Source organism: Mercenaria mercenaria, unplaced genomic scaffold (assembly GCF_021730395.1).
Source record: "Mercenaria mercenaria strain notata unplaced genomic scaffold, MADL_Memer_1 contig_3618, whole genome shotgun sequence".
Classification (NCBI taxonomy): domain Eukaryota; kingdom Metazoa; phylum Mollusca; class Bivalvia; order Venerida; family Veneridae; genus Mercenaria; species Mercenaria mercenaria.
This window is the reverse complement of record NW_026461774.1, coordinates 3,015-17,435: the sequence shown is the minus strand read 5'-3', so window position 1 is coordinate 17,435 and position 14,421 is coordinate 3,015. Positions and strand designations below refer to the sequence as shown.

The 14,421-nt window shown below is 37.6% G+C and overlaps 1 protein-coding gene across 1 annotated transcript in view; it reads right to left on the bottom strand.

Annotated features, from left to right (window-relative positions):
- Positions 1-14,198, bottom strand: part of LOC128553237 (E3 ubiquitin-protein ligase rnf213-alpha-like) — a gene marked incomplete at its 3' end in the record, with an annotated part of 48,888 nt that extends 34,690 nt beyond the window's left edge. The window contains 3 exon segments of the mRNA XM_053534363.1: positions 6,538-6,817; positions 7,677-7,732; positions 13,532-14,198. Coding sequence (XP_053390338.1) covers positions 6,538-6,817; positions 7,677-7,732; positions 13,532-13,759 — 564 coding nt within the window.
- Positions 14,199-14,421: the final 223 nt, after the last annotated feature.

Sequence of the window (14,421 nt, the reverse complement as noted above, 5' to 3'; positions counted from 1 at the left end):
AATATATCAAAAGTTATGATGCAGAAATTACCATATTTATAGTACCCTATATAGTTAACACTAGAAACTTCTAAGGGCCATAACTCTGGTGTTACTTGGGCAATCTGACTGAAAGTTGACGGGCCGCAAGAACTCATTGTGGTGAACATGTATATGAAGTTTTAAATAAATATTCCCAACCATTTCCTAGATATGGCTCCGGACGGACGGACGGAAAGACGGAAGGACGGACGGACGGAAAGACGGACGGAAGGACGGACGGACGGACAACGCCAAAACTATATCCCTCCGACTTTCGTCGGGGGATAATAAAGGGAGGTTATTGGACATAAAATCAGTTCATAGTTATCTACCCTGTTTGTCTCGGTCCAACTAATAACAATGATGAAATTTCAAATAAGTCCTATAAGTACTTACTGATATAAATCCATTTTGATTACAATCAGGGGAGGTAATCAGATATAAAATAAGTCTGGAACCTACGATTGGATCTGATTTGTCATGGAATCCAAGATTTATTGTTGTTGAAGATATTTTGGAAGTTTGTATCAAATAAAACCATAAATGAAGTCTCTATATGGCTGCAAAAGCCAAAATAGCCAATTTTGGACCTTTAAGGGGCCATAACTCTGGAACCCATGATGGAATCTGGCCAGCTGAAGAAAGGAAGCAATATCTTGTGGTGATACAAGTTGTGTGCAACTTTGGTTAAAATCAAATCATAAATGAAGCTGCTATTGTGCAGACAAGGTCAAAATAGCCAATTTTGGCCCTTTCAGGGGCCATAACTTTGGAACCTATTATGGGATCTGGCCGATTCAAGAAAGGAACCAAGATCTTATGGTGACACAAATTTTGTGCAAGTTTAATTAAATTCAAATCATAAATGAAGCTGCTATTGTGCAGACAAGGTCAAAATAGCTAATTCTGGCCCTTTCAGGGGCCATCACTCTGGAACCCATAATGGAATCTCACCAGTTCAAGAAAAGAACCAAGATCTTATGGTGATACAAGTTGTGTGCAAGTTTGGTTAAAATAAAATCATAAATGAAGCTGCTATTGTGCAGACAAGGTCAAAATAGCTAATTTTGGCCCTTTCAGGGGCCATAACTCTGGAACCCATAATGGGATCTGGCCAGTTCAAGAAATGAACCGTGATCTTATGGTGATACAAGTTGTGTGCAGGTTTGGTTAAAATAAAATCATAAATGAAACCACTATCGTGCAGACAAGAAATTGTTGACGGACGCACGCACGCACGCAAGCACGCACGCACGGACTGACGACGGACGACAGACGAAGGGTGATCACAAAAGCTCACCTTGTCACTAGTGACAAGGTGAGCTAAAAAGGGGTATAATTTTGTAAAATGCCAAGTAGAGGTATTGAACCTCTGTACTGCATGTCATATCATGACAGTGAACATTTAGTGTGTGAAGTTTCAATCCTTTCCAATTTGTGGATACTGAGATACCAGCTTACATACAAAAACTTAACCAAAAACTGCTAAGTCAAAGGGGCATAATTTTGTAAAAATGCCAAGTAGAGTTATGGGACCTTCACAGTGCATGTTAGATCATGACAGTGAACAAGTGTGTGAAGTTTCAATCCATTCCAATTTGTGGATACTGAGATATCAGATTACATACAAAAATTTAACCAAAAACTGCTAAGTCGAAAAAGGGGCATAATTTTGAAAAAAAAAAGAGTAGAGTTATGGGACTTGCTAAGTGCATGTCAGATCATGACAGTGAACAAGTATGTGAAGTTTCAATCCATTCCCATTAGTAAGTACTGAGATACCAGCTTACATACAAAACCTTAACCAAAAATTTCTAAGTCGAAAAAGGGGCATAATTTTGTAAAAAAGCAAAATAGAGTTTTGGAACCTGTGCAATGTAGGTCAGTTCATCACAGTGAATAAGTGTGTGAAGTTTCAATCCATTCCCACAAGTGGTTACTGAGTTACCAGCTTACATACAAAACCTTAACCAAAAATTTCTAAGTTGAAAAAGGGGCATAATTTTGTAAAAAAGCAAAATAGAGTTATGGAACCTGTGCAATGTAAGTCAGTTTGTCACAGTGAATAAGTGTGTGAAGTTTCAATCCATTCCCACAAGTGGTTACTGAGTTACCAGCTTACATACAAAACCTTAACCAAAAATTTCTAAGTCGAAAAAGGGGCATAATTTTGTAAAAAAGCAAAATAGAGTTATGGAACCTGTGCAATGTAAGTGAGTTTGTCACAGTAAATAAGTGTGTGAAGTTTCAATCCATTCCCACAAGTGGTTACTGAAATACCAGCTTACATACAAAACCTTAAACAAAATTGGGACGCGGACGCGGACGCCGATGCGGACGCGACGCTTGGGCGAGTCCAATAGCTCTACTATTCTATGAATAGTCGAGCTAAAAATTGTTCTCAAAAGGTAACCTTGACCTTGGAGCTAGCGGTCTGGGTCTTGCACATGACACATCAACTCATTGGGCGTAAAAAAGAATTGTTTGTTTCTGGTATCCCGATCTACCCTAAATTTTTGGCCTGACCATAAATGTTTTTATGGCCTTGGAGAATATATTTTTCAACTTTTTAACAAGTCGCAAAACTGCACTTTTTATGCTTTAAACATGGTCAGTGATGTAAGAAATCAACTTACTGATTACTGATGCTCTAAAGGCATAACCCCCTTATTTGATTCATTTTGTTTACCGGACAAGAAACAGACCCTGTTAACCTTTAGACTTCTGACAGAGCTAGGGGTCTGGGTCTTGCGCATTATCTGCATTAGTTTCGCATATAGTAACTTGCATATAAAACTTAAACCAGGAAGTCCAAAAGGGGGAACAGTCTGCCCAAAGTAGATGTAAGAGTTATGGTACTTGATCCTGTTAGGTTGGTTATTGATAAAGAAAAAGAAAAAATAAGTTACAAAGATATGTATCTTTAAATAATAGCTATATGTACTAGCATGCAAAACTTTGTCAAGGATTTTTTAAGTCCAAAAGGGGGCATAACTTGGCCAAAATAAAAGTTGTGCTCCAGACACCAAATTCAAAGCACATTTTTGAACAAGAGGGCCATGAAGGCCCTGTATCGCTCACCTGACCTACTGACCTAAAGATCATCAAGATTAACATTCCGACCAAGTTTCACTAAGATATGGTCATAAATGTGGCCTCTAGAGTGTTAACTAGTTTATCCTTTAATTTGATCTAGTGACCTAGTTTTTGGTCCAACATAACCCAGATTTGAACTTGGCCTAAAGATCTTCAAGATTAATCAAGATTAACATTCTGACCAAGTTTCATAAGACACAGTCATAAATGTGGCTTCCAGAGTGTTAACAAGCTTTACTTTTGATTTGACCTGGTGACCTAGTTTTTGACCCCACCTGAAGCAGATTTAAATCTGAGCTAAAGATTATCAAGATTAACATTCTGACCAAGTTTCATTAAGATACAGTCATAAATGTGGCTTATAGAGTGTTAACTAGCTTTACATTTGATTTGACCAGGTGACCTAGTTTTTCACCCACATGACCCAGATTCAAACTTGGCCTAAAGATCAACATTTTGATCAAGTTTCATTAAGATACAGTCATAAATGTGACCTCTAGATTGTTAACAAGCTTTACCTTTGATTTGACCGGGTGACCTAGTTTTTGACCCCACATGACCCAGAGTCAAACCTGACCTAGAGGTCATCAAGACAAACAATCTGATTAATTCCCATGAGTTTCAAACTTAAAATTAGGTCTCTAGAGTGTTAAATAGCTTTAACTTTGATTTGATCTGGTGACCTAGTTTTTGGCCCTACCTGACCCAGATTAAAGATCTGACATAAAAATCTTCAAGATTGATATTCTGACCAAGTTTCATTAAGATATGGTCATAAATTAATGTGTCCTCTAGAGTGTTAATTAGCTTTTCCTTTGATTTAACCTGGTGACCTAGTTTCTGACCCCGTCCAACCCAGATTCAAAACTGACCTAAAGACCATCAAGATCAACATTCTGACCAACTTTCATTAAGATACGGTCATAAATGTGGCTTAGAGTGTTAACTAGCTTTTCCTTTGATTTGACCTGATGACCTAGTTTTTGACCCAACCTGACCCAGATTTGAAATTGACCTAAAGATCATCAATGGTTGAAGACTCGGCAGAAGACAGCTCCTCAGTCGTCTTTTTCACAGATGCACTGTCTGTCATGGAAGCTCTGATCAACAATAAAGCTCCGCAGCTAGCCAGGAGAATGCAGAGCCTGAGTATAACCTGCAAAGTAGCACTTCAGTGGATTCCATCCCATTGTGTACTTGCAGGCAATGAAGAGGCAGACAAACTGGCTAAGCTAGGAGCTCAGTCAGAACAACCAACAGTACCTGTGAGTTACAAGGAGAAAGTCACCATCATCAAGGCACTAACGAGACCAAGGATGGAGGAAGATGCTTTTCATCTCCTTGATCGGTCTGAACAAGTGATGATGGTCAGGCTCCGCTCAGGGCACAACAAGCTCAATGCTCACATGTACAAGAAATACAGACTGACATCATCGCCAACTTGTCCATGTGGTGAAGAAGGTCAGACTGCGGAGCATATACTTCAGAGATATAAAAGGCACGACCAGGAGCGAGCTGCGACTTGGCCAATAGATACCTCAATCCACCAGAAACTGTATGGAGGCATTGAGGATCTTAGGCAGACCACAAGTTTCATCGAGGCTACTGGTCTGAAAGTGTAGATGCGAACGACAAGAAGAAGATCAAGGTTTTCATTCTGACCAAGTTGCATGAATATATAGTCAAAAATGTGGCCTCTACAGTGTTAACAAGCTTTTCCTTTGATTTGACCTGGTGACCTAGTTTTTGACCCCAGATTACCCAATATCAAATTCGTCCAAGATTTTATTGAGGGTAACATTCTGGCCAAGTTTCATTAAGACTTGGCAAAAATTGTGACCTCTAGAGTGTTAACAAGCTTTTCCTTTGATTTGACCTGGTGGCCTAGTTTTTGACCCCAGATGACCCAATATCAAACTCGTCCAAGATTTTATTGAGGGTAATATTCTGACCAAGTTTCATTAAGACTGACCTAAAATTGTGACCTCTAGAGTGTTAACAGTCAAATTGTTGACGACGGATGCCAGATACAGGGCTATCACAAAAGCTCACCTTGAGCACTTTGTGCTCAGGTGAGCTAAAAATTTATGACCTTGATCTTAGCGCTACCAACTGAGTTTATACAACCTGCATTGTCTCAGCCTATCTATATGCCAAGTTCAAAGAAAACAGCTTCAATGGCTTTGAGGTTATAATCTGGACATAAAATATACGATGTAAAATTTGACTATGATGTGACCTTGACCTTCTATCTATCTATCTGGCTCATGCAGTCTGCACATTATCTCATTGCTGCATACCTATATGCCAAAATTGAAGTCAATACCTTGAATGGTTATAAAGTTATGCTCTAGACACAGAATATGACAGACGAATTAGACTTCTGAGCTCCATTTGTGACCTTGAACTTTGACCTACGAACCTGGTTCAAGTAGTTTTGAGCCATTTGAAAGAAAACCCTTGTTACACATAAAAACCTCCATACTCTAGCCCCAGCAGGAGTCAGGGCATCATTTGTACAATTTTAGATTCCTACCATTGAAGGGAGATTCTAAGTTGGTGCTAAAACTAGATTTCATATACAGAAAAAAATATTTTGACCATGCTCTATGTAAATCAGGTAGATCTTTAACCATCATGTCAATGATTTGGCAGAGCGAACTAGTTTTTTACCCAAGTGACCTTGTTACAAATTCATCCTATATTTAAAAAGACAAACATTCTGACCAAGTCTCATGAAGAAAATGTGAACTTAGGAGTGTTAACAAGGTCTGTGTATGATAAAACCTTGTGACCTATGTTTTTGATCCAGACAATCCAGTTCAAACTTGACCCTACGAGACAAACATTCTGAAAATGTATTATGAATATCAAGCAGAATTTTCAGCCTCTAGACCTCAAATAACCCAGTTTAAAATTTCATCTTGACTTAATAAACTTTTAGACAAAACATGAAAATGCCACCTCCAGAGTTTTAATAAGGTTTTCCTTTTATTTGACCTAGTGACCAAATTTTTGACCCCAGATGGTCCAGTAACAATCTCCTTTGAGATGTAACATTCTGACAGGCTTCATTAAGATTAGGCCAAAATTGTGACCTCTAGAGTATCAACAGTTGAATTATTGATGCCAGAAGGAGGTGGACACAGCGTGATCACAATAGTTCAATATAAAGAAATAACTGTGTCAAATTAAGAGTATAATTACGTAGTCTGGACTTCTACCACAAATACAACTCTTATTTTATAATACAGACAAGGTATGACAAGAACATTGATAAATACACAAGTGAAGCACGGAATTGCTATATTGTACTTACTTCATTTAGTTGAAAACAGTTATAACAGTAAAACAAGCAATTTAAGTTCTGAAAGAACTGAAAAGAATTATTTCAAGTAGCATACCATACACAAGACTTACGTCTAAAATTTCTTTCATCTGTAAATCCCATCTTCTGTATGTTTCTACCCATCTCACTGCCTCTCTGGCACTGTCCTGTAAAACATCTTGATGTTTTGTTGCTTTAGCATCCTGGGGAGGTTTCTGTTCTGAAATCATCCTGTCATACATCGCAATGCAATGAATGAGCACTTGCGCACACAGGTAAACTGTATCTACTCTTTTGTTTTGGATGCTTTTCCTCAGCATGTGGGATGCAATTATGTAGCTCACTGTCCACTGTGACTCCACTAATGTTTCACTGAAATTGAAATAAAATTGTGTGCTTCTAATGACAATGAGATTACTAGTTTGTGTATGCTGAGGAGCACTAACATTCTTGCAACAGTAGTCATTTACATAACCATGGTCTGTTTTGTAAAAATAATGTTGTTAGATCTCTGGTACAAGTACTTAAATACTGCTTGACTGCCTAATACTTAACCCTTATCCTGCTGAATTTCTATAATAAACTTGTCCATCTTTCAATTTGGACAGTACCATTAACTGTTAAAAGGGGTGCTTACCAAAAAGATACTGACTGAATAGCGAACAGTGCAGATCATGATCAGACTGCATGGATGTGCAGGCTGATCATGATCTACACAGGTTGCAAAGGCAGAATAAAATTATGTTCAGCATGATAAGGGTTAAAGGCAGACAACCAAGTGCTGTATTAACAATTGTATGATGTTTTGTTTCAACATGCCCTATGATATGTAAAAAAAACACCAAAATACTACTTTCTGATTTACAAGGGAAGTTTATTCCCATGTTGCAACATTTATTCAACCATGCTCTGCTGTAAAAAACATAATTAACTCAATACGTTTTACGTTTATTCTCATTCATTCAGCTGTCGATCATCACAGTAATGTGCTCAAGACTCTCAACCATTTGTAATTTTGTTGTTTGCTGATGTTAGTTTGAAAATTATTTGCAATCTGATAACTCACTAACCCATGTAAGAAAGATACGACCAAAGTACCAAAGCTGCTAATTTAATTTCTATATTATCAAGGAGATATTTATTGCAATAACATTCTTTACTTTTATGATAATAGATATATATTTATTCACAATAATACTATTAACAATACTACTGGATTATCAGTTCATACCTGTAAAAAGTCTCTTGCAGTTGTTTTAGTAATGAATTCACACACTGTTGAACAGTCTGAAAGAAGATTAAAACAAATATCATCTCACAATTTCAGCTTATCCCACAATTTCAGCTTAACTGAAACAGTAGTTCTTATACTCATTTATCTCTATTAACAACTTAACTGGTACTATGAATGTGCAGTTCTTTCAATATCTTTTCATCAATTCTTTTGACTTAAAAGTTAAGTCACTTAAGGTGGAATGCGCCCCAAATTTTTTTGCCGAATTTCGTCCTGAAATTTATACTGCACAAAATTCAAAATATATGCAATTGAGCTCCGGTTTTACTTTGTCACCATATTGTTCGTGCTTTTTGCTATTGTGTCACCAACATGGCCCCTGACGTAACTTTTCGTGCAACGCCCAGTTCCGAGTGCTTTCGGCATTTTTCCTTTCCTGCGCTCTGAATGTCATATCAATGAAAAATAAAAAATAATTATCACTTTGCATTCAGAAAATGCTACTCAATGGTATAAAATTCAGCGAATTAAGATTTACGCTTAGGACGTCAGAGACGATATTGTGACGTCACTGAGAACGGAAAATCTCACATCAAGTTTTGTTACAAATTTTGCATTAAAATCCAGTTTTTAAAAAATTGACTCGATAAAAAAATGTAAAATTTTGGTATGTTGTTTCGCAGTGTGTGTACGTCTAGTAGACACATAAATACTTAGGGGTCACCGACTTCAATTTTTCAATATTTGACGATATTTTACCCCTACCCCATTAAGAAATGACACATTTAATCGTCATTTTTTAACCAAATAATCTAAAGAATACGCGAAGCTGCATGTATTAAAGGTAAATTCGGAATGAATTGATGAAATGAATCGACATGAAAGTATTGAGAGACATATGGCGAGATTTGCTAAGAAAGTGTGTTAAAGAAAAAGTCGATTTCTTTTTAAAAAACATGTAATAACATTCAGGTGATTACGGACCTGTTCTGAAAAGAATTGTAGATATGAAATATCTTAATGAGATATTTGATAAAGGGTGTAATTTATGTAAACGACATTTCGCATCTAAGGATAATATCGAAAAAGACTTTTGATCATTGGTTAATCAACATGTATTATGTGTGTTGATTCCTAGATAAGACTTATAATCATTTAAATTCAAGTGTTCAGAGTGTGAACACGAAACTACAGTTTCTACATCTATATCCTGGGCATCCGGAGAAACAGATATGGCTTTTCCTTTACCGTACTTCTTAAATCTGGAAGCTGCAGCTGGTGAGGATTTTATGAAATATTTTCTAGCATTCATTATTAAGAGCTTGTAACTGCACTTGATCATAAGGTTCCCGCCAAGAAATAAACTATTTGCATCGGGCCAGCAGTTGTGCTCGATTGTAATAAAAAGACACTGTCTCAGGAATAAATTCTCTGCGTCTGACCAGCTGCAATACCTTTTATAGTCATCTGACGATCTTTTTTTTTAAAGAATAAAATCTGTTCGGTGGACTAGCTACTCTGCCCTACTATGACCTCACTGTCATTGTCTCTTTGTCTCTCTAGTGCGGAAGGTCGGGACTTTGATCGCTAGCCATTTACCAAGGATATAAAAAATGATATCAGCTGCTCAGCAATATGCGTATAGAACAGACTCTTCTCTCAACTCGTAATCTCGCACGAATAAATAGTGGAGATTGATGTCTAAATTGGTAGAATTTGTTTCATGATTCAAAATAAACTAGAAAATGCTTTTGTAAAAAAGCGCATGTCTCCCCCAATGCAAAGTCCTATAGGCAAGAAGTCAATAGGGGTCAGGAGCGAAAGTCGAAGAGACACTGACGGTTGGCTGCAATAGGGATCATCTACTTGGCATGTCCAGTCATCACGCTAAATTTCAACACTCTTGGCCTAGTGGTTCTCAAGTCACTGTTCAGGCTCCCGTGACCTTGACCTTTGATCAAATGACCTCAAAATAAATAGGGGTCATCTACTCTGATGTCCAATCATCCTACTAAGTTTCAACATTGTAGGTCAAGTGGTTCTCAAGTTATTTCCAAAAAATGATTTTACATGAACAGGCCACTGTGACCTTGACCTTTAATAGACTGACCCCAAAATCAATAGGGGTCATCTACTCTGCATGTTCAATCATCCTATGAAGTTTCAACATTCTGGGTCAAGTGGTTCTCAAGTTATTGATTGGAACTGGTTATCAATGTTCAGGCCCCTGTGACCTTGACCTTTAATGGAGTGACCCCAAAAACAATAGGGGTCATTTACTTTTCATGAACAATCATCCTATGAAGTTTCAACATTCTGGGTCTAGAGGTTCTCAAGTTATTGATTGGAAATGGTTTTCCATGTTCAGGCCCCTGTGGCCTTGACCTTTAACAGAGTGATCCTAAAATCGTTAGGGGTCATCTACTCTGCATGACCAATCATCCTATGAAGTTTCATCATTCTGGGTCAAGTGGTTCTCAAGTTACTGACCGGAAATAGTTTTCAATGTTCGGGGCCCTGTGACCTTAACCTTTCACAGAGTGACCCCAAAATCGATAGGGGTCATCTACTCTTCATGAACAATCATCCTATGAAGTTTCAACATTCTGGGTCAAGTGGTTCTCTAGTTATTGATCGGAAATGGTTTTCAATGTTCAGGCCCCTGTGACCTTGACCTTTGACGGAGTGACCCCAAAATCAATTGGGGTCATCTACTCTTCATGACCAATCATCCTATGAAGTTTCAACATTCTGGGTCAAGTGGTTCTCTAGTTATTGATCGGAAATGGTTTTCAATGTTCAGGCTCCTACTCTTCATGACCAATCATCTTATGAAGTTTCAACATTCTGGGTCAAGTGGTTCTCTAGTTATTGATCGGAAATGGTTTTCAATGTTCAGGCCCCTGTGACCTTGACCTTTGACGGAGTGACCCCAAAAACAATAGGGGTCGTCTACTCCAGCAGCCCTACAACCCTATGAAGTTTGAAGGTTCTAGGTCAAATGGTTCTCCAGTTATTGCTCGGAAATGAAGTGTGACGTACGGACGGACGGACGGACAGGGCAAAAACAATATGTCTCCTGGGGGAGACATAATTAATCTATGTAAAAAATAATAATTTCATATCAGATATAGGATCTGGTATACTGTTTTCGTGCTGATTATATATACATGTGAAATGGCGCAACAGTCCGACATGCGTCGATAAATATTTCTGGTAAAATCAGGCAAACCCTCATATCATGAAATTACATATGAATGAAATTTCTAAATGTTTAAAACATGTTGAAGTACCTATTTTCACGAAATGAAATCGTCAACTGACTGCATACTAGCTTTTTTACAAAGCTAAGTTAGCATTTTGCATTAGACTGAGAAGTAACAGAAAAGACATCGATTTTTCAAGCTTTGAATCTGCATTTTGACACCATCAATAGGAATAACAAATGGATAGCAAAAAGTGGATATATTGCCCATAAGAATTGACCTGGCTCTCAATAGAGAAATAACTACTACGTAAGTATTCTTTATGAATTAAAAAATATCGCATGTGCAAGTGGCTGCGGGGACAAAACAATTAGCCGTCAATCTCGAAGTTGTGGGTTGTAGTCCTCAGTCTAACATCTTTATTTTCAACTTTTATCTCCAAATTTTACAGGACAGAATATTAATACACTAAGTCTTATTTATTTATTTTTTTATGGTTCATTTACTTGTATTCAATATATTTAGTAGTAAGTGTCGAATAAAAATCTTTAAAGGTATCTTAGATAAAAAGGCAAATTTCTCCCGAAAATAGATACTACAAGAGAAAACAAGATTCGCGAAAATCGTTGCAAAAGACATTGTAAGAATAAAAGCAAATACGGTAACACTACATTATATTGAATTTAGAAATTGGTCTGCGGTAATTTCGTACCCATGGTAATGTGCTTGGAAGTCAGACGGTTAACTATAAAGGTTATTTGTGCAATTATAGATCTTTTCAGGATACAATATCGCATAAAGTAACGAAAACGTCCGAAAATATTAGCGAAGATTAATGAGTGCCAGGTCAAATACTTACGAACAATTGTACAAGATATATAGTTTGTCAAATGTGTTTTCTTTCACTAGTACAATGGCATCTGAAGTTGAGATCGAACATAACGTGAAAATTTCTTATAATAAATACGTGAGTTGTGTAAGCTGAAACACATTTTTTTTACTCTAACGTTATCTAATAGCCACAAACCATTTGGGGGTGAGGGTAAAGTCACGTTATATTGCGAAAAATTGAAGTCGGTGACCCCTGAGTATTTATGTGTCTACTAGACGTACACACATTGCCAAACAACATACCAAAATTATACGTTTTTTTATCGAGCCGATTTTTAATAAACTGAATTTTAAGGCAAAATTTTTAGCAAAACCGTTCTGACGTCACAAAATCGTTACCGACGTCCTAAGCGTCAATTTCAATTCACTGAATTTTATACCACTGAGTAGCATTTTCTGAATGCAAAGTGACAATTATTTTTTATTTTTCATTTACATGACATTCAGAGCGCAGGAAAGGAAAAATGCCGAAAAGACTCGGAACTCGCCATTGCATGAAAACTGACGTCAGGGGCCATGTTTGTGACACAATAGCAAAAAACACGAACAATATGGCGAAAAAGTAAAACCTTAACTCAATCACATATATCCTGAATTTTGTACAGTATAAATTTCAGGACAATATTCGGCAAAAAAATTTGGGGCGCATTCCACCTTAATGAACGTTTGTGTCCTGTACAGACATGACAGACACTTGGATACAAAATGAAAGGAAAACACCGACAACTGAAACAAGAGGGTACTCACGGCCCTATGTTGCTCTTCTGACCATAACTATTTGACCCTGATTATATATATGACACACTGCATCATATGACCTAAAAGTGAAGTCACTTAATGAATGTTTCTGTCCTGTACAGACATGACAGACACTTGGATACTAAATGAAAGGAAAACACCGACAACTGAAACAAGAGGGTTTGTCGAGCCCTGTGATGTTCCAAAAGGTTCATGAGAAATTGTTGGAAAACTGTTTTTTCTACTTTTAGCTCTGACAGGTGTGTGTGCGTGTTCAGGTTTAACGTCTTTTTCAGTCATATAAACGACAGTGTCTACTTGTAGCAGTGAGCACAATGCCCAACTTTATAGTGCTGCCTCACTGGAATATCACGCCGTAGACACGTGGCATGATACCCCACCAAATCACATTACACTGACACCGGGCTGACCAGTCCCATCACTATCCCCTTATGCAGCTGAGCGCCAAACGAGGAAGCTGCTAGTACCATTTTTTATGTCTTTGGTATGACACGGCCGGGGATCAAACCCACAGCCTCCCGCACACGAAATGGACGCTCTACCACTAGGCTACCGAGGCGGTCATAGCTCTGGCAAGTTAAAAGTGGCCAAGAAAAATCATTTGAATACATCTAAGAAAGGCCTTTACAAGGATGCTACAGGCCAAGTTTTGTGATGATCAGTCACGTAGTTCATGGGAAGAAATAATTTTAAAAAATACATTTTTAGCTCTAGCGGCCCTTTAAAGGCATGTAGTGGAATCATTTGAACAAACTTGAATGGGGACCTTGTTAGGATGCTTTAGACAAAGTTTGATTTATTCTGGCCAAATGTTTCAAAGGAGAAAATGATAAGTTAAAATGTTGATGACAGAAGATGACCTGCCTATACTAATAGCTTACCCTGAACTTTTGCTACAGGTGAGCTAATAAAGTGCGTTCAACAGGTAAATGATACCATACAAAATTTTTAATGATTTACATTAAATCATCTTAAAAACAAATAACAATAAATTACCTTCTCATCCATCGTCATTGCATACAGCTTACTGCAATTATCTCGATAATCAACGTAAGAAAGAGGTTTGATTGTTTTCAGGCGGAAAGTCAAGTGTGCAAGGCAAGCTTCAACAGGTATTGTCTTTGTTTCTATAACTTTCTGCAAATCTCCCAGATCAACAGCAGCTATGAACGACCGTGGCAGGAAGTAGTCCGCCTCAAAGAGTGGTTGCAAGTGCTTCAGCATATTCTCTATAGGACTAAAAGAGGGAAATTGATTGAATTAAATATATACAATTAAATATACCAAGAAACTAGAAGATGCTTTCGTAGACGAGAAATGTGTCACAGACACGGATGCCGCCGCAACATGAGAAAGGTCAGAGGCAAGGTACCGCTCACAAAGTGAGAAAGGACCCTTGGCCCTATTTATACACACAGTAACAAAAAGATAAAAAATAAAAAAAATTCCTAAGTCCACATAAAAATCTTTACCAGGTAGAGATAGGTTAAAATACTTCTCAAAATTGGATGTAACATGCATGTTGTACTGCAGAAAAGTGGTCTTGTTTTTTCCGTACGACCAGTAATAAAAAAGTAACAATATAAGCTATTTATAGTAACTACAAAGGGAAATAATTCTAAACTAGGGACCTGGTTCATGCGCATGACATTCTGTCTACAACTGAACCGACTTACATCAAAATCCTTCCATGCATTAAGAAGAAATGCTCAAGACAAAGTCACCTTTGGCCTCTAAGTGTGACCTTGACCTTAGACCTAGGGACCTGGCTTTGCGCATGACACATCGTCTATCCATGCTTATTATTTGTGTCAAATTATTTTGAAATCGGACCATGCATGTCAAAGTTATGGACTGGACACGAACATCACCCTTTCCTGAACACA